The sequence below is a fragment of the Schistocerca nitens genome, chromosome 5 (assembly GCF_023898315.1).
Source record: "Schistocerca nitens isolate TAMUIC-IGC-003100 chromosome 5, iqSchNite1.1, whole genome shotgun sequence".
Taxonomy (NCBI): domain Eukaryota; kingdom Metazoa; phylum Arthropoda; class Insecta; order Orthoptera; family Acrididae; genus Schistocerca; species Schistocerca nitens.
Window position 1 is genome coordinate 505,692,297 of NC_064618.1, and position 27,995 is coordinate 505,720,291.

Consider the following 27,995-nt stretch of genomic DNA (forward strand, 5'->3'; position numbering starts at 1 on the left):
TCAGACTTTACAGTTAATGACAAGAGAGAAGACTACAGAATGAAATGGAAGAATCATATTGATAGAATGATAGAGAAGAGATTGCCAAAAATATTAATGAACTATCTGCCGACTGGAAAGAGGGAACAAGGAAACCTTCCAAGAGGTAGATGGATGATGGCAACCAGAACAGGTGACTACAGCACCTAATCCTTGGAACGGGATGATGATGATTATCATGATGAGTAAATATTGGATGGGAAACCATTTAAGCTGGAGTTGTGGTCTTCATGGGTCAAATGGTTCAAATGGCTCTGAGCACTATGGGACTCAACTGCTGAGGTCATTAGTCCCCTAGAACTTAGAACTAGTTAAACCTAACTAACCTAAGGACATCACAACCATCCATGCCCGAGGCAGGATTCGAACCTGCGACCGTAGCGGTCTTGCGGTTCCAGACTGCAGCGCCTTTAACCGCACGGCCACTTCGGCCGGCGGTCTTCATGCTTATAAAGAGTTTTAACAGAAATATCTACCTCAACAGCATGTTTTATTATTCATGTCGCTCCCAAGTTCTGTATTACAGCTGACATTTCAATACTGCTTGCACTCTCTCTCTCTCTCTCTCTCTCTCTCTCTCTCTCTCTCTCTAAAGAAAAGAAAAGAAAACGACGTGTTTATTCCGTAGCTGGACCTATTAAGGCACGGTATAATATTAGTCCACTGTTCTTATCTACTCCCCAGACCCCTTTATAGCATGCAATATAGTGATGAACTATTCGCAGTTTACTCTATCTTTTGCTATGTGTGCTGTCAGGATCATACATACATTTAGCCTAACGATTATACGAAGCCAGAAGAGGTATTTTCAAGCTGCGATTACACAAACCTAAGGCGTAAAATTCTCGCTGCGATGAGCTGTCCATGTGGCGGTGCGGTCTGGAACATCATTTACGGCGACTCAAGGCAGAGGCTCCCTCCCTAGACAGTGACGTAAAACGTGTTTTATGCGGTAGTGCTAATCAACATTTATCTGTCAGTTCTTTTTTGTGACTCTGTTATCACGCTGTGACTTTCAGATTACGGTTGCGACTTCCGCTGTGTTGCTACAGGCTTGAATTGTTACGACCCCACTTTAATGATTACCTTAGCGTCCGAGGAAGATTACTAAAGTGCTCGTTTCCGCTGTTACGAAACACCTCACAGAGTAAAGTCTCTGTCGTTATGCCACATGTATCTGTCTTTTTTTTTAGTATATTACGTGAAGACTCAACCTCTATTGGCGATCTCTTGGTAGTTTTGGGCCTTACATTATTTGGTCACATTTGGAAAGTGTGTGCGATGCTCTTAAATAGTTGTAAGCCATTTCCTTCGTGGTTTTCAATTGTTCTAATTCATGTTAATTTCTTTCGACCATCCTTTTTGGAAACATATCTCAGCCAAGAAGTGGTTGTCTATGTCTCAGAACATTCCTTGTTTTATCTGATTTGCTGTGTATCTGTATTGATCTATTTTACAATTTTCAACTAATGAATCACTCTGTTCTTCACTGTGACTTTTCAATATCACACCACACTGTCACCCATCGATGGACTGATTTACAGCACTTTTTATGTTTTTAGTCTGATTATGGACAGTCAGCTCCCAGGGACCTTATCTTAGCTTAGTATCGAGCTAATTGTTGCATTATTAATTCATTCACTGCATTGATACTTTTAACTCTTGCAATAGTCAACGAAGGAAGGTAGTTAGCCAATGTAGTGGTTTTTTACTGTCGAAATCATTCAAATTTGAACCGGCGATTAAACCAAAAGTTTTTACTGTTGCGCTGCGATGACTGTTGTCTGCCTGGAACGCATCTCCATTACATAAGCAATTTTGAACGCTTTGTGAAGCGCCGTCGCCTGTCGGAACTTCATGAAACTATAGAGGCTATAGCGGGTATATTCCACGATGTCTTATAACAAGTTCCACTTTTTTTCAACGGACGTTTGTGGAGGAAAATAACTGGGGTGCATTACTTATCGATGCCCCTCGTATAAGGTTAAAATGGTTCAAATGGCTCTGAGCACAATGAGACTTAACTTCTGAGGTCATCAGTTCCCTAGAATTTAGAACTACTTAAACCTAACTAACCTAAGGACATCACACACATCCATGCCCGAGGCAGGATTCGAACCTGCGACCGTAGCGGTCGCGCGGTTCCAAACTGTAGCGCCTAGAACCACTCGGCCACTCCGCCCGGCCTCGTATAAGGAATCAGTATCTAGCCATGCAGCTTGAATCGATAGTTTTGTTCCATTATTATCATGATATCGATATAACTCTAGTTACTCGCATCAGTACCAAATATGATATCGAGTCTGGCACTGAAACGTCCTTAGACTATCGTGCGACACCGCTCCAAGTGTAGCTTTCTACTTTTCCTGGTCGAATGTCTGTTCATGATGGTGAAGTCCTTCCTTATCGCTCTAAGTGGAAATAGCCGAGATGGTCACACGAACAGCTGTTACTGAAACAAGAGTCTGAAGCGTTAAATGGTCCCAACAGTTTTCTTGGACTTCTCTCGAAGGCCACCGCTGACTCATCTACGAGTAGTTCGGCTAAAATCGAGTCGGAGGAGCGGACCGCAGCATATGCTGAAGTCGCGTCGTGCGTGAAATACGCAGTATAAGCGAGAGGACGCTACTGTTTTACGCTTTCGCAGGTAAAGCACGTGTCGGTATGTAACAGTTCGCGTCGCACTTTCCGAGAAGTGAGCGCGACTGACTCAGGCATTGTTCTCCGGTGTGATACGGGTTAGCGCAGATAGCCTTGCCCTCGGTCAGGCGCAAGACTCGAGGCACGGCCGCTCTGCCGCTTTGTTTGTGCCAGGAACAAAGGCCTCCGTACAAGTAACAGCTCTGAGGCTTTTTTCCCGCCAGCACAATGAGAGACACTCTAAAAGCGCTGCTCTTGAAAGCACGTCTTCCGGGCCTTTCTTGCTCCTTGCCCCACAGAAGCCATTCAGCGAGTACCGGCACGATCTCCGGCTCTATCCTTTCCCTTTGCCTCTTGATAAAAGTCGCGAAGCCCTCTTCCTTTCGGAACGACATCCATACTCACTCACTGCACCAGAACACATTACATTGTTTCCCTCGAATACCAACCAAGGCCCCCTTCGTATAGTCAGGCGGTTTTTTGAACTTCGATCTTGTTACTGACCCAGGCTGCTTCAGGAGGAATAGTAAACATTTTAGGAGGTGGTACTGTAAACTGATTCGTAGAGAACATTCCATACAACATGCGCCCAGTTGTTACTGGCTGCTGACGATATCTTCGTAGTTTCTTGTTTTATTTGATTTGTGATATATCTATGCTGATCTATATTACGATTTTCAACCGATGAATCAGTCTCTTGTCATAATTAATTGTTTTTAATATCTTACCATCTTGTCACCCACTGATGGACTGATTTACAGTATTTTTGATGTTTCTAGTCTACATGTAGTCAGTGAACTCCCCGGGACCTTAACTTAGCATCGAACGAATTGTTGCATTATTAATCCTCGCATTTTACTGACGTTGAACTGACGATTAAACCAAACGTTTTTACTGTTGTGCTGCGATAATTGTTGTATTTCGAACACTCAGCCTCTTTCTGTTCAATTACCCTCAGTCAAGTAGATGTCTGTTGTCATCTCAAGTCACACACAAAAAAAATTTCGTATAGGTAATTTTAAAATGTGCAGCGGAGGTTCAGTCGTATAACTTGTTCACTGGAGATCCAAAATTTACAGAATAATAACGTGTAACGTCACCTGTTTCTCATGGATATGAAGCATCTTGGCATGTGATGCACTTAATCGGTCGGCGCAAGTCTCAGGACGTAATGTTCCATGTCGTGCCATACATGTCCATTGGTTCATGATTGACTGTAGGGAGTAGATTTTGAGTTTCCGATTTTATCTCATGAATGTTCCAGTGGTGTCTCATCTAGCGATATTATTAGCCAAATAATTTCCTTCCATTGTTCTGAATGTTCTGCAGACGAAACTAACGGTGTCTAGAAGATGAAATGCGGTACTATCCGCCTATAAAATACGAAAATACAATTTTTGTTTGTAGTGGCGCTAGGGAGATGTCCTGGACCTATGTAGCTAACGAGCATGTTTGACTTTTAAGTGGAGATAGTTTTCATTTCACATGTTGGTACTCCAGTTACGAGGATAAATAAGTCGCAAAGGTCAGGATACCACACATTGTTTTAAATGTCCTGCCTGTGCGTATCTAGAAGGTGACAGCACATGTAGCGTGGGAGAGAGCCGATACAAGTATCACACTGCAAACGCTTGATGACTTGCACCCAGACCAAGATGGCAGGTGTGCTATGAATTTGTACCCGACTAGAACAACGTTATTTTTGTGAGCCGAGGGATTGTCCGCAGATCACGTCCATAGCGAAATACGTCCTGTATATTGTTAGAAGTGTATTTTACGGAAATTATTGTTCAACTGGATACAAGAATTCAGTAAAGAACACGAAAAAGTCATAAACAAGGAAGGTCCTGGCCGCCCTGGTTATACTGATAGTTTCCCTCATCTATGGATATTTAGCTACCCGCAGAACACATCGGTCTTGTGGGTTGCAGCAATGTAAGGAACCAAACGAACTTGTGCTGAGAGGTCAATCGTTAGATGCGAACGCAGCCAGAATAATTCCACACTGTGGCTTTTATCGCCTTTCCAACAATGAGATATGTGTTTAAGCTCACAAGGGGAGTATCTTGAAAAGGAAAATAAATTTCAGATTGTTAAGTGCGGCTCTGATGTCTCTATCGCAGTACAATTTATCAACTCTCCCTCGTATTAAGCGTGTCTATCATTATCGTTTATTTATCAGTTGTCATTCTTCTTACAATTCCTTCAAGAAGAAATGCCACGCTTGCTCGAAGAGTTCCACTTACTACGCGATTGAAAAAGTATTTTCAACATGTATGTTGAAAACTTTGTGCAGTTGTCTGGAATTTAAAAAACAAATAAGGCCAATTAGTTAATAAATTAAAAATTTTACGAAATTACGTTTTTGCTTCTCTGGATGTTCTGGAAAACTACTGTAGATACACGTCTGGGACATGTTTTATTAGATTCACCAGATCAATAACAACAAAATAATGGAAATCTTACTTTAACCTCGTACAGTTTTGCGATGGCTTCATATTAGTGAAGTTGGTAAATTTCAGGCAAAAACTTTTAGTAGCTTTATTAGCTGTAACTCTGTAACCAGATATTTGCGGACCTATGTTTATATGAACTTTTTCCTTTAGCTTTACTTGTAGAATAACATATTAAAATATTTGCAAATCTTAGTGAATCACACTGTATGTCCAGAAACCAATTCCTGTTAAGATAAGAGCCGTTCTACTAGTGCTGACTGATGTATACCTTCAGGTGAGACAGGATTCACAAGATACAGCGTAGTAAATAACCACAATACGCATGTATGTCCAGATACAAATCCTCGAGCTATAATGGAGGTGAGGCATCAAGCTCGCTTTAGTGTCAATGGATGGGGAGCAATTGCCGGTGACAGACTCATAGGATCATACACTTTATCAAACAGATTAATAGGTGCTGTGTATCAGCCATTTCTGCGCGATGAGTAACCAGCGCTACTGGAGAACGTTAACCTCGCAGAAAGATAGCGACTGTGCTTCATGCACGACGGGGCAGCGGCACATTTCGTACCGATCCTGCGACAGTACCTCACCGCAACGTTTCACTGGAGATAGATTGCTCGAGAAGGTCTGGTAGCATGCCTCTCCATTCACCGGACCCGAATCCGTTGGATTTCTTGCTATGAGGACATTTAGAAGCAAAGGTGTATTCCAAACCCGTGGCCAATGTGCAGACATTGCAGGAGCGTGTGATGCAATCAATTTGGAGCCAGGTGTGTTTGAAAAAAGTGCGTGATTCACTGCGAAGAAGAGCTGAAAGATGTTTCGGTATGCGTAGAAGTCTCATGCAGCACTACCTATACTGTCTGCTCTAAGTAACACATAGATGGGGAAGAAATGATAGATTGGCTCATATCTCGGCATGTATTGGTAACCGGACATATCATTACAGTAACTTTTCTTCTACTGTTGACCAACACAACTTCCTGTAGGAATATGTGACACTTTATGAACCAGCCTATATTGTTTAGTCAGTACCTAGTTTAGTAGTTGTTGTGGGCTTCAGACCGAAGACTGGTTTGATGCTGTTCTCCATGCTACTCTATCATATGCAAGCGTTTTCATCTCCGAATAACTACTACAACTCAGTTCCATCTGAATTTGATTAATATATTCATATCTTGATCTCCCTCTACGATTTTTACCGCCCCCCCCACCCCCACATTTCCCTCCAGTAGAAAATTGGTAGTCCCTGGATGTCTCAAAATGTGTCCTATCAACCAGTCTCTTCTCCTAGTCTGATTGCGCCATAAATTTCTTGCCTCCCCAGTTCTGTTCACTACCTCCTCATTAGTGACGTCATCTACCCACCACATTTCACAAGTTTCTATTCTCTTCTTGTCTAAACTGTTTATCGTCCATGTTTCACTTCCGTACATGGCCACCTCCCCCTCCACCCCCCACCCCCCCACCCCCCCATACAAATACTTTCAGAAACGACTTCCTAACATTTAAGTCTGCATTAAATGTCAAAAAACTTCTCTTCTTCGGAAACTCTTTTCTTGTCATTGCGAGTCTCCATTTTATATCCTCTCTATTTCGGTCATTATCAGCTTTTTGCTGCCCAAATAGCAAAACTCATTTGCTGATTTAAGAGCCTCGTATCCTAATCTAATTCCCTCAGCACCACCTGAGTGAACTCGACTACTTTTCATTATACCTATTTTACATTTGTTGGTGTTCATGTTACGTCCTCCTTCCAAGACACTGTCCATTCCATTCAACTGGTCTTCCAACTCCTTTGCTATCCCTGACAGAATTACAATATCATGCGCAAACTTCAAAGTTTTTATTTCTTCTCCCTGAACTTTAACTCCCACTTCAAATTTCCTTTGGATTCCGTTTCTGCATGCTCAATGTACAGATTGAATAACTTCGGGGATAATCTGCAACCTTGTCTCATTCCCTTCTCAGTCACTGCTTCCCTTTCATGCCCCTCGACTCTTACAACTGCCGTCTTCTTTCTGTACCAGTTTTAAATAGTCTTTTTCTCCCTATATTTTACCCTTGCTACCTTCAGAATTTCGAAGAGAGTATTCCAGTTAACACTGTAAAAAGCTTTCTCTAAGTCTACAAACGTTATGAACGTAGGTTTGCCTTTCATTGATCTATCCTCTAAGATAAGTAGTTTAGTTACGTCAGTGGTTTTGTAGATTATTTTTGTTAAAACACTAGCACCCTAAGACGATGTCATTTTGACTGCTATCACACTAGGTGTACACGCCACGCTGCCCACTCTTTCGGTATGTTCCCTTGCTTGTCTACAATATAGAGTGTACGCTTACTGTCGGGTTGTTCGCAGGATGAGGAGGAGCTGGAGGAGGAGAAGCCCGACAGACTGAGCCTGCTGCTGCCGCAGTCCAAGTTCGACTGCAACAACAAGAAGACCGGCTACTACGCCGACGAGGGGCTCAACTGCGAGGTCTTCCACTACTGCCAGGACAACGCGCGACACTCCTGGATCTGCCCCGAGGGCTTCCTCTTCCACCAGGTAACGCACTACAAGGCTTCGTCTCTGCCCCATCATGTGCTTTCAAGGAAAGCGAACGGGTTTCTTCAGTTAATTAGTTTTATAAGAGAGTGTACAGTTTGGTAACAGATCCTTTTTTTATCGAAAACGACAGCGCTTTCAAATGTGTGGCCGATCTCGGACATCATTACTGATAAGACTCTCCTCTCTCACCAAACGTTTCATCTGCATCCGGTATAGGCATCTTTAACTGGGAAATCAGTTCTCAAAAACTTGTTCATAAAAGCTGTAAAGTTTATTATCTGTTTACCCAGAACTTTTTTCTGGTTATGTCTATCTGGAGTGCACAGTTGTGTTTGGATACTAGGCTTGAAAATTCCATGTAGATCGTTATTCGCATTTTCTGTCAAAATTATCCCCTAGTCTATAATTTATCGAACTTTTATTAATGGTAGAGCATAAAATTTCGACCCATTTGTTTGATCCGTAACGTGTATGAAACTGTATATAGGTCTCCCAGTTTCTCTGTCACGACTTCCTCCGCTTTCATTGAACTTTTTTTTGCAAAGTTGCCTTCCTATGTACATATATACAGAGGTTAGATAAAAATGTGGAAGCTGTTGTTTCTTGTTAACAATATTTGCTTATTCCCGAGAATAAGCAGCTTTTACTTAGATAATACTCGGCAGAAATCCAACCTGCATTTGGATCGGACTTCCTTAACTCTTGTGCAGAAAGGTATGGAGTATACTGTTGCATCCATTTTCAAGAATTCAAAAATCTTAGTGCGTTCAAATCGAAACTGAATAATTTCCTCATGGGTCACTCCTTCTATTCTGTTGACGAATTCCTTGAAAAATTAAACTGATTCGTAAGTTATATTGTTGAATGCGTTTACTGAAACTTATGGATTGATATTTTTCGGGTTCATAAACATTTTATTATTATCTGTTATTATTTCAATGTTGTAATTTCAGGTACTGACATGTTCCATGACCTTGGAGATTTGCTCCTCAATTTGGTCATACGGAACTTGACGTGTAAATAAAATAATATAAAACAGCGAGAAATACATGGTTGAACACAAATGTAGATGCTAGCTAAGCCTGCAAACGGCGCTGCTGTATTTGACCACGAACGTCACCTGTACAATTCAGTCAACATATCAGTTGTGGTCAGAACAGTCTTTCGTGTAGCTAGGGTGCATTACGTCGCCGCAAAAATGAATTCGAACGTGGGCGAATTGTCGGTGCTCTTATGGTGGGTGTTCCGTAACCAAAGGAGCCGAAGTATTTGGTGTTTCAACAGGCAACATATCGAAGATTTATTCCACATATAGGGTGAGTGGAAGACCATCTTTCGCTAAGTCACAACACGGGCAAAAGTAGCCGCGCGGGATTAGCCGAGCGGTCTAAGGCGCTGCAAAAAATGGCTCTGAGCACTATGGGACTCAACTGCTGAGGTCATTAGTCCCCTAGAACTTAGAACTAGTTAAACCTAACTAACCTAAGGACATCACAAACATCCATGCCCGAGGCAGGATTCGAACCTGCGACCGTAGCGGTCTTGCGGTTCCAGACTGCAGCGCCTTTAACCGCACGGCCACTTCGGCCGGCAAGGCGCTGCAGTCATGGGCTGTGCGGCTGCTCCCGGCGGAGGTTCGAGTCCTCCCTCGGGAATGGGTGTGTGTGTTTATCCTTAGGATAATTTAGGTTAAGTAGTGTGTAAGCTTAGGGACTGATGACCTTAGCAGTTAAGTCCCATAATATTTCACACACATTTCACACGGGCAAAAGTGTGTGCTGAGCTGTTGTGATAGGCGGTTACTGAAGAGGAACCTGACCAAAAATAAAGAGGACGACAGCTGCAAAACTCACTGTAGAACTGCGTGTCTCATTCAGGGACCCTGTCAACACCAAAACAACACGAGGGGAGCTCCTTAAGCTGGGAACTACAGGACGAGTCGAAATTCCAGTCAAGTAAATGAACGTAAGAAGAAAACGTTGTGCCGAAGTCATAAAACCTACACTGTGCAGTAATGGAAGAATGTCGCTTGGTCGGATGAGTCTTGTTTCACAATGTTTCCAACTTCTGGCCGAGTTTACGTCCCAAGAGTGAAACATGGCGAGGTTCGGTGATTATTTCGACAGCCATATGGCGGTATTTCATGGGCCCCATGCTTACCCTGCAGCGTCGCATAACTGCCAAGGACTACGTGACCGATTTGGCTAATCAAGTCCATCCCATGTTACAATATTTGTTCCCCAATTGTGATGTTGTGTTCCAAGACGACGGGGCCTCTGTTCACGCAGGTCACGTTATCGATGCCCAGTCTTGTCAACATGGGGATGAATTGTCGCATCGCCCCTGGCCACGTTATTCACCAGATCTCAGTGTTATTGAGTCTTTATGGTCTATTTTTGAGAGAAGGCTGCGACATAAGTATTCATCTCCATCGTCGTTACCTGAACTCGCGCTTCTTTTGCCGGAAGAAATGATTGAGATTCCGTTGAAAATCACACGAGACCTATATGTACCCATTCCGAGACAACTGGAAGCTGCTTTGAAGGCCAACGTTTTTCTAACACCGTATCAGGCATGGTAACGTGTTGTGTTTGTACTGTTTCCACATTTTTGGCCACCCCTGCATATGCTATTACAGCTAAAAGAAATCTCATAAACTTTTCAATGGCAGAAATACATTATAGTAACCCCCTACGGTTGATACCGAATTGACACAAGTATTTTCTTCTGCTCAATTACGCTTGGTAAACAGTAATATCGATAATTTTCCAAGGAAAGGAAAAGGAAGAAAGGCCTTTAGGTTGGTGGGATCTGCTCTTCTGAAGCCAAAACTTCACCTGTTCAATTTGGGATTGAATTTGTTGCTGTCGGTACATTCTGCTGCTGCACGGTAGTGAACAAGAAATTTTTCTGATTTATATGCAATACTGTCACCGAATTTAACATGTAGCTCCATAAGAACTGCAACCACCACTGAGAGCTTAAAAACAAGGAGCTATATTCCTTCGCAGACAGTGGCCTTTAATTTTCTGCACATTGAAATCTAAAGGTGAAGATTTTCTACATATTTTGCGTTTTTAAGCAAAATAGTTACTGTAAAGATGTCAGCTGTGTTCACAAAGGACGACAGCTAATCTTTACAGCTTGCCACAGATAAGCACACGCCAAAAACAAACTTCTTCAGTTTGTGCGACGTCTTCATCTCAGAGTAGGACAACCAGCGCCCTCAATTATTTGTTGAACGTATGTGAATCGTTTTGGTTTCTACGGCTGCCTCTACATCACGGAAATCATTTCCTGTATCTTAACACATGGCATGGTATTTTGTTCATTCTTTTAGCGTTCACCATATATTCCATATACCGGGTGATCAAAAAGTCAGTATAAATTTGAAAACTGAATAAATCACGGAATAATGTAGATAGAGAGATACAAACCGACACACATTCTTGGAATGACATGGGGTTTTATTAGAACCAAAAAATACAAACGTTCAAAAAATGTCGGACAGATGGCGCTTCATCTGATCAGAATAGCAATAATTAGCATAACAAAGTGAGACAAAACAAAGATGATGTTCTTTACAGGAAGTGCTCAATATGTCCACCATCATTCCTCAACAATAGCTGTAGTCGAGGAATAACGTGAACAGCACTGTAAAGCATGTCCGGAGTTATGGTGAGGCATTGGCGTCGTATGTTGTCTTTCAGCATCCCTAGAGATGTCGGTCGATCACGATACACTTGCGACTTCAGGTAACCTCAAAGCCAATAATCGCACGGACAGAGGTCTGGGGACCTGGGAGGCCAAGCATGACGAAAGTGGCGGCTGAGCACACGATCATCACCAAACGACGCGCGCAAGAGATCTTTCACCTATCTAGCAATACGGAGTGGAGCGCCATCCTGCATAAACATCGTACGTTCCAGCGGGTGTTTATCAGCCAGGCTGGAGATGATGCGATTCTGTAACATATCGGCGTATCTCTCACCCGTCACAGTAGTAGTTTTGCTGTCCAGCGCCATCTGTCGGACATTTTGTGAACATTGTTTTTTTTTTTTTTGTTCTAATAAAACTCCATGTCATGCAAAGCATATGGGTCAATTTTTACCTATTTACATTATTCCGTGGTTTATTAAGTTTTCAAAATTATACTGACTTTTTGATCACCCGGTATTTGCAATATATCTAATTGATAGTATTCCTCAATTTCCATAAAAATACTTCTGGTTTGTAGACCACGTCATGGTATAAAATGAAGTACCAACGTTTCGCTTATACATAGCCTCTGACGAAAGAAACTTACGACACTGGTCGAAACGCTGATATATCGTTTTACACCACGTCTTTCTCAAATGATACTGTCGGACTTGTTCGTAATTTAAATAGCTTGTCACTGCGAACAAATTGTGGAAGCCTAACTTGGGTCACGTCTGTGGTCGACGAGAGGCCCTTACGCAATCGAGTCCCGAGTCGCGACAGGTGGGACTGCACGCTCTGGTTCCCGTGAAAGTGAGTGCGAGGCGACACCGCGGGGACCGTCCGGTTAATTCCGAACGAAAGTTGCTGCATGACTGTCCCCTGCTTTCGTTTCCGTTTTATGCCGCACAAGTTTTTCGATCAGACGGTAGAAAGTTTGTTAGAAAGTTTATCCAACAAGCGGCAGTAGGCCCGGCTACTGATTGAGCCACTCCAAACAGAGCCCTTAGAACGCAGCACGGGGTGTGCAGCTCGCTCTTGCATATTCTTGTGCGGAGTACCTTTGTTTTATCACGCTATTTGTCGTGATTCAAGATGCACGGTTCTCTGGGAGACAGTTTGTCGATCAATATATCTTCTGTCACCCAAGCATTTCTACTAGCCCTCGTCTTTTAACCTACTTGATCCTCTGCTGCCTTCACTACTTCATCCCTCAGAGCTACCCATTCTTCTTCTACTGTATTTCTTTCCCCGAATCTTGTCAATCGTTCCCCAATGCTCTCCCTGAAACTCTCTACAACCCCTGGTTCTGTCGGTTTATCCAGGTCCCATCTCCTTAAATTCCCACCTTTTTGCAGTTTCTTCAGTTTTAATCTACAATTCATAACCAACAGATTGTGGTCAGAGTCCACATCTGCCCCTGGAAATGTCTTACAATTTAAAACCTTGTTCCTAAATCTCTGTCTTACCATTATATAATCTGTCTGAAACCTTCCAGTATCTCCAGGCCTCGTCCATGCATACAACCTTCTTTCATGATTCTTGAACCAAGTGTTAGCTATGATTAAATTATGCTCTGTACAAAATTCTACCAGGCGGCTTCTTCTTTCATTTCTTACCCCCATTCGATATTCACCTACTATGTTTCCTTCTCTTCCTTTTCCTACTCTCGAATTCCAGTCACCCATGACTATTAAATTTTCATCTCCCTTCACTATCTGAAGAATTTCTTTTATCTCATCATACATTTCATCGATCTCTTCGTCATTAGCGGAGATAGTTGGCATATAAACTTGTACTACTGTGGTAGGCGTGGGCTTCGTATCTATCTTGGCCATAATAATGCGTTAATTATGCTGTTTGTAGTAGCTTACCCGCACTCCTATTTTTATTCATTGTTAAACCTACTCCTGCATTACCCCTATTTGATTTTGTATTTATAACCCTATATTCACCTGACCAGAAGTCTTGTTCCTCCTGCCACCGAACTTCATTAATTCCCACTATATCTAACTTTAACCTATCCATTTCCCTTTTTAAATTTTCTGGCCTACCTGCCCGATTAAGGGATCTGACATTCCACGCTCCGATCCATAGAACACCAGTTTTCTTTCTCCTGATAACGACGTCCTCCTGAGTAATCCCCACCCGGAGATCCGAATGGGGGACTATTTTACCTCCGGAATATTTTACCCAAGAGGACGCCATCATCATTTAACCATACAGTAAAGCTGTAGTTTCCCCCTGCTTTCAGCCGTTCGCAGTACCAGTACAGCAACTCCGTTTTGGTTAGTGTTACAAGGCCAGATCAGTCAGTCATACAGATTGTTGCCCCTGCAACTGCTGAAAAGGCTGCTGCCCATCTTCAGGAACCGCACATTTGTCTGACCTCTCAACAGATACCCTTCCGTTGTGGTTGCACCTACGGTACGGCTATCTGTATCGCTGAGGCACGCAAGCCTCCCCACCAACGGCAAGATCCATGGTTCATGGGATTGGTTCTTTCGTATGAATACTGCAAGGTTATTAATCAAATAATCATAAAACAACATAGAGCAAACTTATTATCCTAGGGGGAAGTCGACACAGCTCTGTTCCCAATCAATAAACAGACTTATAATGAAACAAGATGAGTAATACTCGTTACCTCCACTGAATACCAAGAGCTTAGGTGTGCAACAAGTTACATTTATTATTAATGGGCCACCTAACAATGGAAAAGTTGTAGGACACTTAAAGGAACTTGTAATTGAAATTCAGTTTGAGTATAACGGACATTATTTCCTCTAAATGTTGGACCAATACACAAGTAGCTAACAGAGAGCAAGTTTTCTAAAAATTTGAATTGAGTTCACGCAAAAATGACACTAACACTGTGGGAAGGTACCAAATTTTATGGAAGACTGTGTGGAGAAAACATAACAAGTTATCTTTATTAGGCCAGGTCACGATTTCAATGTTAACGAGTCAAAACCACAAATTATAATGAAATGGGCAAGTTGGTGCCAGAACAAGTAAGAAGTGAGCTGCTTGGAGTACAGATCGCGCTACTGCAGACTGTGAAACTTACACTTCCCTAAAATCAGCAAAGTGTGTGCCCATCAGCACCAGACACTGGCTGGGATACCAACTACCACGAAACGTCGTTGTCCATCTTCAAAAAACTGTACATGGGCGACAGGTTAGTGCTGTTGCCAATGTGTCAAACCAGTATATTGCTTATTTCTTCAAAGTACAGGGGAACGAAACAGAAAATTCTCACTCTTGAAGTACAAAACGCATATTAACACACACAAGTTTGGTACTGACCTAGAGCAGTGTCTCCTTGATTGGTCGGCCTCTTCGCGCCAAGCACAGACGTGGCCCGACTTAATTCGATTGGGTGGCTTAAAGTCAGGAGCGAAAGCAAGTGTGTTTCTCACGCTGGCCGGACGGTGCCACAGCGTCTCGAGCTTCCATGTTCACGCAGAAAACGAAAAGATGTCCAATTCAATTGTTCTTTGGGGATGGCAGTGGTGGCAAGGCATCCGTCGCACTGACCTAGGCCAGGCAACAGCTCTCCCCACAAAAGCAGGAAGGAAGCCACACCCTCATATCCATGAAAACTGCCCTTCTCCCTGGGGTGGCTTGCCTTTTGTAATGAAGTTCAGTGACTGCCTTCTGCCAACAATAGAATTCTGAGACCACACCAGGAGTGTGATTCAGAAAACGCAAAGCCGTCCTCGCAGCGCCACGTATCCAATACTCTCAATAAAATAACCACGAAACAGTGACAAAAAATGAAACAATATAGCTTAGCATATGTGGCAGTAATGTCACGCTCTGTACCCCAGAGTCGATGGGCGTGGTGGCCGGAGGGCTGGGGGAGGGGGTAGGAGAGGGATGGACAGAGCAAGTACGCTATCCTGACCCCCCCCCCCCCCCCACACCACCACTTTTCCCTCCTTGCAGACGTCCGTGGAGATGATCGTACTGTGCTATCTGGACCTAACGGTACGAAAATACTGGAGGAATTTCTAGTTAGAATACCTCTGTAGCAACTTTGTCAATTTAAGAAAATACTAGCGCTATTTCGCCTTCGCATAGCTCCTGAATAGTTCACACGAGACTCCAATCACGGAAAACATTCTCTGAATCGAGGTTTGGACGCTAGTATCCGTCAAAGTACAGATGTACGCTGATCAGCCAGAAAATTATTATCACCGAAGTACTATCGATATAAGCCCCTACAGGCAATAGCAGCGTCACCTGGCGAGGAATTACTGCTGCTCAGGCACAAACACGGTGCATGTTGTATCAGTGAGCGTGCTGTCCGTGTGTGGGATGGGGAAGGCGCGCGATCTATCTGCGTTCGACCGAGGGCAGATTGTGATGGCGCAGAGGCTCGGCACGAGCATTTTGGAAACTGCACTACTTGTCGGGTGTTCGTGGAGTGCTGTGGTGAGTGTCTTCGACACGTGGCAAAACTAAGGTGAAACCACGTCCAGACGTCTTAGGCTTGGGCGGCCACCCCTTATTTCAGATGTTGGATGTTGTAGGCTGGGTAGACTGGTAAAACAGGACAGGCAGCGAACTGTGGCGGAACTAACATCAGGCTTTAATGCTGAGCAGAGTACAAATGTATCTGAACACAAAGTGCACCGAACCCTACTGACGATGGGTCTCCACAGCCGACAATCAATGCGTGTGCCAATGTGAATACTACGACATTGGCAACTACGACGGAAATGGGCACGTGACCATCAGCACTAGACGTTGATGCAATGGCAGAGAGTCCTGATACCTTCTTTATGACACTGATGGAAGTGTGGGAATATGTCGTCTTCCAGGAGAACAACTCCTTGATATCTGTACTATGGGATGGAGACATGCTAGCAGCAGCTCCATTACACACTGGGGAACATTCACATGGCCATCGATGGGTCCAATGAATTTCGTGCAGGGCACTCTGACGCCAAGGAGTATCGTACACTGGTTGCAGACCATGTACAGCACATCATGACGAGCATTTTCCCGACGGCAGTGTCGTTTTCCAACAGGATAATGAACCGTGCCACAAGGCCAGGAATGGGATGGAGTGATTCGAGGAACACAGTGGCGAATTCCAATTGATGTGCTGACTCCCCAACTTGCCAGATCTGAACCCAACTGAAAGCATATGGAATGTGCTTCAATTTGGCGTCAGCGCTCATCGCTCCCTCCCCGGAATTTATGGGGCTTAGGTCACCTGTGTGTGTAGATGTGATGCAACACCCTCCCGAAACCTATCAAGGACACTGCTTCCGTGCAATGAAGCGTCGCTGCTGTTACCCGTACCAAAGATGGACATACCAGCTATTAGGTGGGTGTTCGTAACGTCCTGGCTGATCAGTGTACGTTTAGGACTTTTACGCAGTACAGAGGAAAGATATCAATTACTTCCCCATTTTAAACCGTGTAGCCTCTGCAAAATAATATGGCCCTGCAAGCGAAGCCGTAACCTGTATGGAAATTAAGTAGCGGGCAGTCTTACAGTTCTCCCGTCACTACTGTTCCAACAGCCGGTATCGAGGGCGGCTCTTGCGAAACGAGCTACCTGCGTCCTGACGTGGCGATTTCCATAATCGCCGGCGCAGAGAATGCGATGCGGCGCGGGGCGGGACGCGACATTTCCCTGGCCGGAAGCGGCCATCCTGTGCAGGGGCAGGCAGCCCTTGGCTTTGGCAGATAAGCCGGCCGAGCCGCGCGCTGTCGTGTGCATATTTCGCAGGCGCACCGCTCTGACGCGTTGCCGCCAACTCCACTTCCGACCTCGTTTAGGTTTTCCCAGAAACTCGCTACGGAGATCTGTCGGCGTATGAAGCTGGCGTGCACACAGGAGCGCTGCAAGAAATACAACAATCCTCTCTCTCGAAATAACTACCGAATTATGAAAACAGGGGCGCCCAGTATCGCCAGTACTTTTTCATATCTACATCAACTTCAGCTTCCACATCTACACTCAGCAAGCCAACTTCTGGCGCGTGCCAGAGGGTGTTTGTGGTACCATCAGCATTTCACCTTGTAACACAATCAGCAACCTCCGGTACAGGGTGGTTCTAATTAAACTTTCCCTATTTAACATGTTATAACATGGAAACTAATTACCGTACGAGTACCAAACTTGGTAGCAATAATGTCCAGAGTTTGGAGAGCATATTCGTCACAGTGGTACCGTCCAGTTCCAACTATGGCCAACACGTGGTGTGTTCAGTCATCGTGAGTCATAATCTCACACACCTGAACTGACACAGTGCGCTTGTTGACGTGTCAACATGAGCAGGGCATTATTGATGAAGCTCTATTATCAAAACAACACTAAGGCTGCAGCTGCATTTCGAGAATATCACCGGCTGAAAAGATTACGGAAGGGTCCTCTCTCTCCACCTGTTGTGCGGAGCATGATGAAGAAGTTCGAATCAACTAGAGAACTGGGCGTCGTTCCGGGAAGAGGTCGACGACCGGTTGCACCACACGTGATTGATGAAATTGCTGTTGCTGTGGCAGACAATGCTGCGCCCGATTCCCAATCGTCAGGTAGTGTGCGTTCTGTGTCGCGACAGTTGAACATCCCGTGGTCCACGGTACGCAAGGTGCTTCGAACCATTCTCAAACGATATCCGTACAAGTACCATATCGCACAGCAGCTTGCACCACAGGGCGCACAACGTCGTGTTGACTTCGCTCTCCACTTTCTCGCAAGGATTGAAGTTGGCGAGGGCTGGCCCTTGACCATCCTATGGACAGACGAAGCTCATTTTTTTCTGACGGTGAGGTGAACACGCAGAACTGCCGAGTGTGAGGATCTCCACCTCCAGTCACTGAGCATAAAGTTCTAGGGAACTGATGACCTCAGAAGTTACGTCCCATGGTGCTCAGAGCCATTTGAACCATTATAACCGTTCATCCTTGAATTCAGATTTTATGTTCTTTTATTGTCACGAAATAATACAGAATATTTCAATATTTCCAGCTTGTGTGACGATTGATACGCCTTATATGTGAAAATAAAAAAATTCGTAAATTATTCAGTCAGAAGGTATGTGAGATAATAGGGAAAGCAACTGTGTTGGAAGGATCCAGAGAGTTTTTGAAGTTGAAATAGTTAGGATATCTTATATGTAAATGTGGAATATTCGATGGTATTAGTGCCTTGAAAACAGTTACATTCGAAACACTAGCTTTCCAAATTGTTAACAAGTTGGTTTGGTTACCCGAGAGAATTGCTTATTGTGGTACTGTCTAAGGAGGCCTTTATTTCATAGAAGTGCCGATCTGATATGAAACAAGATACACTTTTACTGTACAGAATTTTCATTTTGCAGAGAAATGATGTTTTGTTAATATAGCAGTTATTTATTAAAACATGAATACGCAGCTTGAATGTTCCACAATAATATTTATTTAATAGTCAGTTATGAACAGGATTTCGACTTCCTATCCCATCGTCAGATCGTTCTACAGAGATATGTGACTTTATGTCCATGTCGGTATAAAACAGAAGCATTACGTAGTACCCAAGGAGACTCTGAACAAATAAATCTTATATTACACTATATTGTACCCAAAGAGACTTTGAGTAAATAATTCTTACGCTGCATTCAAATGTTAAAAGAATATGAATGTTTAAGCCTAATATTTTGTACAAGTGGGTAATAGCACAGACTACTATGTTATACGGACAAATGGATGGAAGTGAGGAAAAGGCCGAGAAAAGGAGGGAAGGGGCGAGGGGAGAAAGGGAGTGTGGAATGTGAGTGTGGAACAGTTATAACAAGCTTAATATCTAACGGTGAGAGAAATAAGAACTGCCTGCTGCTATTTTAATAAGGTTTAGTAATGGAACTGTGTTTGGTCAATAAGGACTATATCAGGATTGGTGCTTATTAATGACCAGAATTTCGAGTAATGTTGATTTTCTGCGTTTAGTTCCTCTATGGAGGACTCACATTTAATATCATATGAACGACATTCCTTCAGTACATATTCAGCAAAGGTGGAAGCTTTCTCTTTCAGCCTCCACCTCCTTTCACGCTCAGCCAGTCTAGTACGGTTTCATTTTATACTAAACGTGATGTTCTCCATAGAGGAACTAAAGGTAGAAAATAAAATTACTCGAAATTCTGGTCATTAATAAACACAAATTAAAGAATCCTGCCTGGTCCTTATTGACCAAACACAGTCCCATTCGACTTAGACTTCGTAGACTTACGGAATATGTGATTCGATAATGTTTTATTAGTTCATGGTTTTTTACACCGTGTCAACTATTCACTATGTTGTAAACCTATTGCCTGTTAAAAATTCAATTACTGAACTAGTTAATTCTGATCCAGTTGGGGACAAAGTAATACCTAATGAGTAATACCTAATGTGGACTGGTTAAGAGTTCAGCACTAGCATGATTGAGAAGCACTTGTGTGCAGACAGAGAGAAAGAGTTGCAAGCTGACAGTGATTAAAGACAGACGTAAGCGCTTTGTTGACGTGGCATCCAGAATGTAGCAACGCATTGTGAATTTACGAGCGGCCGTTTATTTGTGCTACAGGACAATGTTTAATCAAGAAGAATTGGAAAAACAGATTTTTATATGAAGAATTCTGTGTGGCAAAAATTAATAGAAATTGATCGTTACTGGAAGAACTACTTAAACCTACCTAACCTAAGGACATCAGATACATCCATGCCTGAGGCAGGATTCGAATCTGCAACCGTAGCAGTCGCGCGCTTCCAGACAGTAGCGCCTAGAACCGCTCGACCACCCCGGCCGGCTGAACGGTTATTATTTAACTTCTTGATATAGATTTAGAAAGCGATCACAGTGGACATATAAATCATAAAACAATACTGATTCCTTTTTAGCAATCGACACAATCTGATGGATACCCAGTCTAAAAATAACTGCACCATGCATACCGCCAGTTCCGTAGCATTTCAGGCGGCTTTGTTTACTCAATGGTTCATTTCCATGGACCTGTCCTTTTTATTGTTAATTCGTGGCCACAGTAACATTTATAATGAGTTCTTACAAAATTATACAACAAAAATACTTTCGTCTTGGAGTAGGATTACCATACTCTAAAACCGCAAAATGAGGACATCCTCGACGAGGATGAGGACGATTCTAGTCCGGATGTATATAGGTGTGCTAGAATATATTTCTTTGTTTTAAATTGTAAAATGTATTATTTCCGTTCTCTTGTCTGTAACGCAGCCCAGGTAATCAGCACTGGATTGGGATGATTTTTGGTTTTGAATAAGAAAGTACGACTGCTGTAAAACACTGACTATCATGTTCCTTTCAAGATCCAGACTAATCCCTTTAGTACTGCCGATTGGAACATGATTAGCTCAGTTTTATGTTGTGAAATGGCTATATTATTATACAAACACAGCTGGATGAGTGCACTAGTTCGCTAAAAATTAATGTATCGCACAAAAATAAATTATTAAGTGAAAACAGGAAGCAGGGAGACAAACACAACCAAGAAGCGTAGATATTACAGCTAACTGTAAGCTAAAAAGATCGAAATATCGACTTTAACCAATATAAATCGATACTTGCCGTTTCACTAACAAACTGGTTACATGTGAACTGTAAGCAAATAACAAATGATTTAATTCAGTAACCGAAAGAAAAAGTATATAAATTGTTGACGAGACGAGATGAAAGTAAAAATCAAAATATCTTAATTCCCAAAACTAAAAAAATGCGGACATAAGCAGAAATCATAAAAATATATACAGACGCTACACTAAACGTCGAAAATGCGGATACGTGCGCATAAATACAGACGTATTGTGACCCTATCTCTGATTCCTATTAGATTACTTAGCTTTAAAGACTATTACAGTTTCATCTAACGGATTTTCACGATAGCTCAAGAATAACTACTCTAAAGTTTGGCCAGGTGGCTCTGCATTAGCTCACAGTCGTGCAAATTATTAGTTCAAGAAACAGATCATAGGTGTCGATCGCGTACACTCAAAGTCACTACATCTCTTACTAGAGCTTGTGACGCTCTGTTACTTCTCACGTAGAATCTGGATAGCAGCTCTGAACGGCATTCTCGTTGCCCCCAGGTGCACCTGATCTGCATGCCGCCGAGCAGCGAGACCATCTGCAAGCAGTCGTCGCAGTTCCACTTCGTCAACGACTACCTGTACCGGCCCATCAACGCGGAGGAGGTGCAGAACAAGCCGAACGTGACTCTGCGCTACTCTGACCGCTACTACCCGGACAATTTCTACGAGGAGGAGAGTCTGCACCAGCAGCCGGCGCCCATCCGCGGGTCTGCCGCGCCGCCCCCGCCACCCCCGGCCGCCGCCCCCGTGCTGCGCGGCCGCCCCCAGGTGCCGCAGTTCCGCCCCCAGCCGGCCCCTCACCAGGTCTTCCACTCGCCCGAGGAGGTCAACATCCCGCTGCAGCAGCGCAGGCCCTCGGGCCCGCCCCCAGCACCCGTCAGGGGCGGCTTCGGCCCCCAGCACGATGACGAGTACGAATACGACGATCTGCCCTTCCGCCAGGGCTAGAAGCGCCCTGCTGTCACAGCCAGGATGCGACTTCGCGTCCCGAACTGGACTTGAGAAGGCAGGCAGACTGTTTCCCGTGCAGTCGGCATCGACGGACACTGTGGAATGCCTTTGTGCGTGTATGTAGTTACATGCGGAACTCTCCAAACCAATCGATTCTCCCCCGAGATACCGCGGCAGTTCTCGCGAATCTCACATACCAAGTCGACTCATTCAATCAGCTCTTGTTATGTAATTTACAAACTTCCCCCCTCGCTCTTGACTGATTCTCTTATATGCAGTCGCAGAGCAGCTTCCTCCTTAAACGTAACAATACTGACGACCCATTCCTGGAAATATTATCATTTTCGTTATGTATACTCTAATTGCCATATCTACATCTGCACGATTATTCTGCAACTCCCTCTTAAGTGTTACCCAGAGGGTGCGTGGAGCCGCTTTCATATTATTTCTCTACTTCTCCACTCGCGAATAGCACGTGGGTGAAAATGCATGCCTAAACCTTTTTGTATGGACTACAGTTTATTTCATTTTGTCACGACGTAGATGGGAGTCAACAAAATATTTTGTCATTCAGAGGAGAAATTTGTCGATTGTAGCTTCGTAAAAAAATTTCGTCGGAACTAAAAATGTTTGTGCTTTAATGACTGCCATCCCGACGTGCTTAATATATCCGTGACACTCTCGCCACTATTTGGCGATTATACAAAACGATCTGCCCTTCTTTGAACATACTGGATGTCCTTCGTCAATGACCCAACTGGATGAATATGCGAGCTCTTCCGTTACTCTTTACCCGAAAAAATGTGTTTAAGAATTGAAAAAAAAAGTTTGTTTGGATATCCTACTGAAATTTATTTACGTTAGCGATCCCTTTTCACAAAACAAAACTTTTCACTCGTAACAAAATAGATAGATGATTCAGTTTACCACTTTCAAGCAAACAGTTTGCGTCAAAATCAAGAACTCAGTATTTCTTTCCTTATCTACTGTACATTACAGTACGTCGACAGTTTGGGAAAGGGTTCACTTCAGAAGTACCTCCAAATAATCTATAGTTGGTGCAAAATATTTTTAGGTATCCATCATTTCTCCAGCAAATTTCACTTAGGTCACCTACAATTGTTTTTAATCGTTAACAAATAGGTGGAAACATAGTCCATCAGATACTAAAACGCAGCATACCATTCTCATTATGAGTTTTGGAGGAAGTTACTCTGCTCTGCTGAGTCCCGCCCATTATGTCGCCTGGGCGCTCCGGTACACCATTTTCAACGTTAACAGCTGTTTAACATCTACTGTACAAATTAATTTATTGGTACTTAGAGTTAAGCTATGTGTGTATGTATGTGTGCCCTTGTATTTCTCAGAACTTCATCGTTAATCCTTACCTGTATCATCGTGATCCCCATTAATTTATCCCCTGTGATTTTACTCTTAAGAATGTTCACGTATGTACTCGTGCTTTAGTTAAATAAAAGCATGGTGCCTATAAGTTTTGAAAGGAGATTACTAGAAACTGTTTTACCTGAGGAAGATGAAGTAGTCATAGTATTTATACCTTTAACCTAACGCCCTAAAAAACTTCCAGAATATCAAGATAAACTCACCAAAAACTCTATACAAACGTAAAAAATTGTGAAAAATTCTAGAGAAGAGGAGCTACCTACTTACCCTGTGAGCTTAGACAGAAACTGGCATTCTTGGGAATGATGCTTCTTAGAAGATTGCAGATTGTGGAGCGTGATAAGGGTGCAATATGTTCACTGTATCTTTTACATTACACAGCTGAACTGTTACAGTAATCGACACGAAGATTAGAACTAGACAAATAATTTACAAAATTAGATATCGTAGTTACTGACATTTAGCACTATTAACAAACAACAGCACATGTACTCCATATATCCATAGGAGAATTTCGTAGCTGCAAGGAACACTCCCACCATTTCAAACAACAAGAAGCAATCTATTCCATTTAAAGGACGAGAACCTGTTAGGTCTTAAACAATAGTTTCATACAAACAAACAGAAAAGATTAAACCGTTCAAGTTTCTTTGGATACACCGCTTTTCGAGAGGGAATGGACATTGTAAGTTAAATAAGAAGATTGAATTAAGTTGTATAAAAAGAATAAGGTAAGAAGGACGATTACGATGACCATGAGTAATACTAAGCAACTATCCGGAAGTGAACTGTAATTCTACCAAAAGAGAAAGAAAGAATGAGAGATACAGGTAACGAATATTTAAGAACAGTGTGGTACACAGGAAGAGAATCGAATGTAAGCGGAAATAAACATATGTTGGAGAAAAGATATGAACAATCTGCTGTCGACACATTATTTCCCTAGTTCATTTTCTGATTCATTATAAAGCTAGTGATTGACACCATTGGGTGTTTTCCGAGACGTCTGTACATATGCGATCGTTATGCTTCTGTGTTGATTCACCATCATTTCTAAATTCAGACTTCCATAAACGGCAGATTGTTTGCTAAGTCGACGCGTCTGTGACAACAGTCACAAATCTAACAGATATAGCTGTAATTACACTATCCAATGTCATAAGCAAAATTTCGTCTACCAGACACAGTAATGGGAGAAAATTTAAAATTACTGAAACACATGGTCGTAGACAATTAAGCAGGTTTTTACCCGTCAACAAAGTGATTGTTGAACTTAATCTGCATAGATCTATGTGGATTCAATAACCCACGAAAACCGTCGTACAGGAAATGCATAAGGGAAACTCCCTTGTGAAGCTAATGTTGACATGTTGTTGTTGTTGTGGTCTTCAATCCTGAGACTGGTTTGATGCATCTCCCCATGCTACTCTATCCTGTGCAAGCTTCTTCATCTCCCAGTGCCTACTGAAACCTACATCCTTCTGAATCTGCTTAGTGTATTCATCTCTTGGTCTCCCCCTACGATTTTTACCCTCCACGCTGCCCTCCAATACTAAATTGGTGATCCCTTGATGCCTCAGAACATGTCCTACCAACCGATTCCTTCTTCTGGTCAAGTTGTGCCACAAACTCCTCTTCTCCCCAATCCTATTCAGTACCTCCTCATTAGTTATGTGATCTACCCATCTAATCTTCAGCATTCTTCTGTAGCACCACATTTCGAAAGCTTCTATTCTCTTCTTGTCCAAACTATTTACCGTCCTTGTTTCACTTCCATACATGGCTACACTCCATACAAATACTTTCAGAAATGACTTCCTGACACTTAAATCTATACTCGATGTTAACAAATTTCTCTTCTTCAGAAACGCTTTCCTTGCCACTGCCAGTCTACATTTTATATCCTCTCTACTTCGACCATCATCAGTTATTTTGCTCCCCAAATAGCAAAATTCCTTTACTACTTTAAGTGTCTCATTTCCTAATCTAATACCCTCAACATCACCCGACTTAATTCGACTATATTCCATTATCCTCGTTTTGCTTTTGTTGATATTCATCTTATATCCTCTCTTCAAGACACCATCCATTCCGTTCAACTGCTCTTCCAAGTCCTTTGCTGTCTCTGACAGAATTACAATGTCATCGGCGAACCTCGAAGTTTTTATTTCTTCTCCATGGATTTTAATACCTACTCCGAATTTTTCTTTTGTTTCCATTACTGCTTGCTCAATATACAGATTTAATAACATCGGGGAGAGGCTACAACCCTGTCTCACTCCCTTCTCAACCACTGCTTCCCTTTCATGTCCCTCGGCTCTTATAACTGCCATCTGGTTTCTGTACAAATTATAAATAGCCTTTCGCTCCCAGTATTTTACCCCTGCCACCTTTAGAATTTGAAAGAGAGTATTCCAGTCAACATTGTCAAAAGGTTTCTCTAAGTCTACAAATGCTAGAAACGTAGGTTTGCCTTTCCTTAATCTTTCTTCTAAGGTAAGTCGTAAGGTCAGTATGGCCTCGCATGTTCCAACATTTCTACGGAATCCAAACTGATCTTCCCCGAGGACGGCTTCTACCAGTTTTTCCATTCGTCTGTAAAGAATTCGCGTTAGTATTTTGCAGCTGTGACTTATTAAACTGATAGTTCGGTAAGTTTCACATCTGTCAACACCTGCTTTCTTTGGGATTGGAATTATTATATTCTTCTTGAAGTCTGAGGGAATTTCGCCTGTCTCATACACCTTCCTCACCAGATGGTAGAGTTTTGTCAGGACTGGCTCTCCCAAGGCCGTTAGTAGTTCTAATGGAATGTTGTCTACTCCCGGAGCCTTGTTTCGACTCAGGTCTTTCAGTGCTCTGTCAAACTCTTCACGCAGTATCGTACCTCCCATTCCATCTTCATCTACATCCTCTTCCATTTCTATAATATTGTCCCCAAGTGCATCGCCCTTGTATAGACCTTCTATATACTCCTTCCACGTTTCTGCTTTCCCTTCTTTGCTTAGAACTGGGTTTCCATCTGAGCTCTTGATATTCATACAAGTGACTCTCTTTTCTCCAAAGGTCTCTTTAATTTTCCTGTAGGCAGTGTCTATCTTGCCCCTAGTGAGATAAGCCTCTACATCCTTACATTTGTCCTCTAGCCATCCCTGCTTAGCCATTTTGCACTTCCTGTCGATCTTATTTTTGAGACGTTTGTATTCCTTTATGCCTGTTTCATTTACTGCATTTTTATATTTTCTCCTTTCATCAATTAAATTCAATATTTCTTCTGTTACCCAAGGATTTCTACTAGCCCTCGTCTTTTTACGTACTTGATCCTCTGCTGCCTTCACTACTTCATCCCTCAGAGCTACCCATTCTTCTTCTACTGTATTCCTTTCCCCCATTCCTGTCAATTATTCCCTTATGCTCTCCCTGAAACTCTCTACAACCTCTGGTTTAATCAGTTTATCCAGGTCCCATCTCCTTAAATTCCCATCTTTTTGCAGTTTCTTCAGTTTTAATCTACAGTTCATAACCAATAGATTGTGGTCAGAGTCCACATCTGCCCCTGGAAATGTCTTACAATTTAAAACCTGGTTCCTAAATCTCTGTCTTACCATTATATAACCTATCTGATACCTACTAGTATCTCCAGGATTCTTCCATGTATACAACCTTCTTTTATGATTCTTGAACCAAGTGTTAGCTATGATTAAGTTATGCTGTGTGCAAAATTCTACCAGACGGCCTCCTCTTTCATTTCTTAACCCCAATCCATAATTACCTACTATGTTTCCTTCTCTTCCTTTTCCTACTATCGAATTCCAGTCACCCATGGCTATTAAATTTTTGGTCTCCCTTCACGATCTGCATAATTTATTTTATCTCATCATACATTTCATCAATTTCTTCATCCTCTGCGGAGTTAGTTGGCATATAAACTTATACTACTGTAGTAGGCATGGGCTTCGTGTCTATCTTAGCCACAAAAATGCATTCACTATGCTGTTTGTAGTAGCTTACCCGCACTCCTATTTTTTTATTCATTATTAAACCTACTCCTGCATTACCTCTATTCGATTTTGTATTTATAACCCTGTATTCATCTGACCAAAAGTCTTGTTCTTCCTGCCACCGAACTTCACTAATTCCCACTATATCTAACTTTAACCTATCCATTTCCCTTTTTAAATTTTCTAACCTACCTGCCCGATTAAGGGATCTGACATTCCACGCTTCGATCCGTAGAACGCCAGTTTTCTTTCTCCTGATAACGACGTCCTCTTGAGTAGTCCCCGCCCGGGGATCCGAATGGAGGACTATTTTACCTCCGGAATATTTTACCCAAGAGGACGCCATTATCATTTAACCATACAGTAAAGCTGCATGCCCTCGGGAAAAATTACGGCTGTAGTTTCCCCTTGCTTTCAGCCGTTCGCAGTACCAGCACAGCAAGGCTGTTTTGGTTAGTGTTACAAGGCCAGATCAGTCAATCATCCAGACTGTTGCCCCTGCAACTACTGAAAAGGCTGCTGCCCCTCTTCAGGAACCACACGTTTGTCTGGCCTCTCAACAGATACCCCTCCGTTATGGTTGCACCTACGGTGCGGCCATCTGTATCGCTGAGGCACGCTAGCCTCCCCTCCCCACTAACGGCAAGG

The 27,995-nt window shown here is 42.8% G+C and overlaps 1 protein-coding gene across 1 annotated transcript in view; it reads left to right on the forward strand.

Annotated features, from left to right (window-relative positions):
- Nucleotides 1-23,434, forward strand: part of LOC126259925 (bromodomain-containing protein 4-like) — a 70,668-nt gene extending 47,234 nt beyond the window's left edge. The window contains exons 4-5 of the mRNA XM_049957017.1: nt 7,498-7,686; nt 21,490-23,434. Of these exons, the coding sequence (XP_049812974.1) occupies nt 7,498-7,686; nt 21,490-21,939 (639 nt within the window). The 3' untranslated portion in view covers nt 21,940-23,434. The remainder of the gene's footprint in view (nt 1-7,497; nt 7,687-21,489) is intronic.
- Nucleotides 23,435-27,995: the final 4,561 nt, after the last annotated feature.